Here is a 5066-nt window from a genome sequence, read left to right on the forward strand (position 1 = left end):
TTTCATTATGTATGAGGTCAATTTTTTTTTATTGGAGTTAAAATTAACGTAGATATATGACCGAACCTAACCAACCCTACCTAACCTAACCTAACCTATCTTAATAAGTTAGGTTAGGTTAGGTAGCCGAAAAAGTTAGGTTAGGTTAGGTTAGGTAGGTTAGGTAGTTGAAAAACAATTAATTCATAAAAACTTGGCTTATTCGGCAAATTGGGCCTTGCATAGTAGGCTGAGAAGTGCGTTCTGGCTACTAGGTACGACATATATATATATATATATATAAATTTTGTGAGGGTACCACCTCTGGTGCCAATGTGGGGACCCAGTGTTCTCACTGAACACTAATATTATCTTCTCCTACCACCCCCATTCTTTTGTATGTACACATATATATTTACTTTATTTGAACTTTGTTAAAAAAAAGGAGTTACATATGGGTTAGAAAGATGGTTATCACAGATTATCGAGTTCCTCCAGCTCCTCAGATGGCGGGCAGGAACCCAGGATGCAGTGGGCATTTCCCCTCTGTATCGCCACACTGGGGCGCTGGAAAAGAAAGCTTGCAGCTCTCGGGTCCCTTGTTGTTTCAATGAGCCTAGAACCCAGTTCCTTCAAAAAACTGGTAGCACTTTTACCCCAGGCGCCGAGTGTCTCAGAAGCAATGGGGACAAAATTGTAGTGGTGATCCAGTTCTCTATACTTACGGGAGATTCTTACTATACTTACATACTATACTTATAAATATAAATATATATATATATATATATATATATATATATATATATATATATATATGTCGTACCTAGTAGCCAGAACTCACTTCTCAGCCTACTATGCAAGGCCCGATTTGCCTAATAAGCCAAGTTTTCATGAATTAATTGTTTTTCGACTACCTAACCTACCTAACCTAACCTAACTTACATTTTCAGCTACCTAACCTAACCTAACCTATAAAGATAGGTTAGGTTAGGTTAGGTAGGGTTGGTTAGGTTCGGTCATATATCTACGTTAATTTTCACACCAATATAAAATAATTTACCTCATACATAATGAAATGGCTAGCTTTATCATTTCATAAGAAAAATAATAGAGAAAATATATTAATTCGTGAAAACTTGGCTTATTAGGCAAATCGGGCCTTGCATAGTTGGCTGAGAAGTGAGTTCTGGCTACTAGGTACGACATATATATATATATATATATATATATATATATATATATATATATATATATATATATATATATATATATACATAACAGAATATAACTGTGTTATATATATAACACTATGAAAGAACTGAGCCTAGACTAGCCAAGTAGCAAGCCGGTATGCTAAATGATACACCACAGCATATAGTTAAAAGAGGTGTTACATTGGCTGCTATTCCAAGTCTTCCACGCCCCCCAACGACGCCAACTGATGGTGACAGATCAGATACATGTTCTCCTAATTTAATCATATTTACTAGGGGAAAACTCAAGCCCATATAAAATCACTCACCTGCATACACTCAAAAGTGTTATTTAACACACAGAACTCTTCCCCTATGAAAGAACTGAACCTAGGTTAGCTAAATAGCAAACAGGGATGCTAACCGATAAACAACAGCATATCGTTTAAAGGCCTGTCAGACGGGCGTCTGACAGGCGCTGACGGGCGTTCCACGTCTTCCAAGCCCCAAACGAAGCCAGCTGATGGTGACAGATCAGACATGTCCTCCCACTTTTAATTTTATTTACTAGGGGAAAACTCGAGCCCATATATATTCACAGAATTGCATACTCTCACAAGGATATTTAACATAAACACACAACATGTGAGATAACATAGTAGCCTGATGATTAAATGCGACCTCAGAACACGGAAAATATTTACTGAACAAAAAATGTACCACATACGGACTATTCATTCCCGTGCCACCTCTTGGGTGGCTTAATATTTATCAATCATTCAATCAACACACACAGAACTCTTCCCCTATGAAAGAACTGAACCTGGGCTAGCCAAGTAGCAAGCTGGTATGCTAGCCGATACACCACAGCAGATCATTAAAAGTGCCGTCACACGGGTGGCTATTCCACGTCTTAAAATAGGATGAAATATTTTAAGTTAACTTTCAGACATTGAAAATGTAACAGCCTACCCGACACACATAATGCTAAACCATAATTTTGATATTTTGTTTTGTTTTTTATTAAAAAAATATTTTATTTCTAAAACTTAGTTTCAATGATTTGCAACATTACTCCTTTACAACCCATCTTCATTTGCATCTTTATTATCATGCAAAATTCATTCATTTACATAGGGTGGTGGCTAGAGCCGTGCACCACATATGCAACCATGTTCACTTGCTGGTACCAGCTGCATGCAATGTTGCACAGACCCTGCGCCTGGTTCTAGTCACCATTTTCCTTAATACGCCTTACCCACCGTCCTCATGCCCAGCGCCTCACCCACTGTCCTCATGCCCAGCGCCTCACGCACCGACCTCATGCCCAGCACCTCACCCACTGTCCTCATGCCCAGCGCCTCACCCACCGACCTCATGCCCAGCACCTCCCCACTGTCCTCATGCCCAGCGCCTCACCCACCGACCTCATGCCCAGCACCTCACCCACTGTCCTCATGCCCAGCACCTCACCCACTCTCCTCATGCCCAGCACCTCACCCACCGTTCTCATGGCCAACACCTCACCCATGGCCCTTATGCCCAGCGCCTCACCCACCGTTCTCATGGCCAACACCTCACCCACTGTCCTCATGCCCAGCGCCTCACCCACTGTCCTCATGCCCCAGCACCTCACCCACTGTCCTCATGCCCAGCACCTCACCCACTGTCCTCATGCCCATCGCCTCACCCACCGACCTCATGCCCAGCACCTCACCCACTGTCCTCATGCCCAGCACCTCACCCACTGTCCTCATGCCCAGCACCTCACCCACTGTCCTCATGCCCAGCACCTCACCCACTGTCCTCATGCCCAGCGCCTCACCCACCGACCTCATGCCCAGCACCTCACCCACTGTCCTCATGCCCAGCGCCTCACCCACTGTCCTCATGCCCAGCGCCTCACCCACCGTTCTCATGGCCAACACCTCACCCACGGCCCTTATGCCCAGCGCCTCACCCACCGTTCTCACGGCCAACACCTCACCCACTGTCCTCAAGCCCAGCGCCTCACCCACCGTCCTCATGGCCAGCGCCTCACCCACCATCCTCATGACCAACACCTCACCCACTGTCCTCAGGCCCAGCGCCTCACCCACCGTCCTCATGCCCAGCGCCTCACCCACCGTCCTCATGCCAACACTTCACCCACCGTCCTCATGCCCAGCGCCTCACCCACCGTTCTCATGGCCAACACCTCACCCACTGTCCTCATGCCCAGCGCCTCACCAACCGTTCTCATGGCCAACACCTCACCCACCTGTCCTCATGCCCAGCGCCTCACCCACCGTTCCTCATGGCCAACACCTCACCCACGGACCTTATGCCCAGCGCCTCACCCATCCACCGTGTCCTCATGGCCAACACCTCACCCAACTGTCCTCTATGCCCCAGCGCCTCACCACCATCCTCATGCCCAGCGCCTCACCACCATCCTCACGGCCAGAACACCTCACACACTGCCCTCATGCCCCAGCGCCTCACCCACCGTTCTCATGGGCCAGCGCCTCACCCACTCTGTCCTCATGCCCAGCGCCTCACCCACCGGTTCTCATGGCCCAACATCTCACCCACTGTCCGCATTGCATAGTAGCGCCCTCACCCACCATCCTCATGCCAGCGCCTTCACCCACCAAATCCTCATGACCAACACCTCACCCACTGTCCTCATGCCCAGCGCATCACCCACCGTCCTCATGGCCAGCGCCTCACCCACCATCCTCATGAGCCACACCTCACCCACTGTCCTCATGCCCAGCGCCTCACCACCGTCCTCATGCCCAGCGCCTCACCCACCGTCCTCATGGCCAACACTTCACCCACCGCCTCATGCCCAGCGACTCACCCACCGTTACTCATGCCCACCTCACCCACTGTCCCTCATGCCCAGCGCCTCACCCAACAGTTCCATGGCCACACCTCACCCACTGTCCTCATGCCCAGCGCCCTCACCAACCGTCCTCATGGCCAACACCTCCCCACCGGCCTCATGCCCAGCGCTCACCCACCGTCCTCATTGCCAGCGCCTCACCCACCGTCCTCACGGCCAACCCTTCACCCACCGTCCTCATGCCCGCGCCTCACCCACCGTTCTCATGGCCAACACCTCACCCACTGTCCTCATGCCCAGCGCCTCACCACCGTCTCATGGCCAACACCTCACCACTGTCCTCATGCCCAGCGCCTCACCCACCGTCATCATGGCCAACACCTTCAACCCACCGTCCTCATGCCCAGCGCCTCACCCACCGTCCTCATGGCCAACACTTCACCCACCGTCCTCATGCCCAGCGCCTCACCCACCGTTCTCATGGCCAACACCTCTACCCACGTCCTCATGCCAGCGCTCACCAACCGTTCTCATGGCCAACACCTCACCCACTGTCCTCATGCCCAGCGCCTCACCAACCGTTCTCATGGCCAACACCTCCCCACTGTCCTCATGCCCAGCGCCTCACCCACCGTTCTCATGGCCAACACCTCACCCACGGCCCTTATGCCCAGCGCCACACCCACCGTTCTCATGCCAACACTCAACCCACGGCCCCTTATGCCCAGCGCCTCTCCAACCGTTCTCATGGCACAACACCTCACCCACTGTCCTCATGCCCAAGCGCCTCACCAACCGTTCTCATGGCCAAACACCATCACCACTGGGTCCCACATGCCCAGCGCCTGACCAACCGTTCTCATGGCCAACACCTCACCCACTGTCCTCATGCCCAGCGGCTCACCCCCGTTCTCATGGCCAACACCTCACCCACCGGCCCTTATGCCCAGCGCCTCACCCACCGTTCTCATGCCAAGCGCCTCACCCACGGCCCTCATGCCCCGTACCTCACAGGCCTCATGCCCAGCACCTTACCCAACGCCCTTATGTCTATTAGTCTCACC

General features: G+C 51.1%; 1 protein-coding gene across 1 annotated transcript; it reads left to right on the forward strand.

Annotated features, from left to right (window-relative positions):
* The first annotated feature begins 3948 nt into the window (after positions 1-3948).
* LOC138354069 (putative proline-rich protein 21) lies at positions 3949-4851 on the forward strand. Its single transcript, XM_069307784.1, has one exon. It carries the CDS (start codon positions 3949-3951, stop codon positions 4849-4851), a length of 903 nt encoding a protein of 300 aa, XP_069163885.1.
* Positions 4852-5066: the final 215 nt, after the last annotated feature.

Source organism: Procambarus clarkii, chromosome 61 (assembly GCF_040958095.1).
Source record: "Procambarus clarkii isolate CNS0578487 chromosome 61, FALCON_Pclarkii_2.0, whole genome shotgun sequence".
In the NCBI taxonomy this organism is placed as follows: domain Eukaryota; kingdom Metazoa; phylum Arthropoda; class Malacostraca; order Decapoda; family Cambaridae; genus Procambarus; species Procambarus clarkii.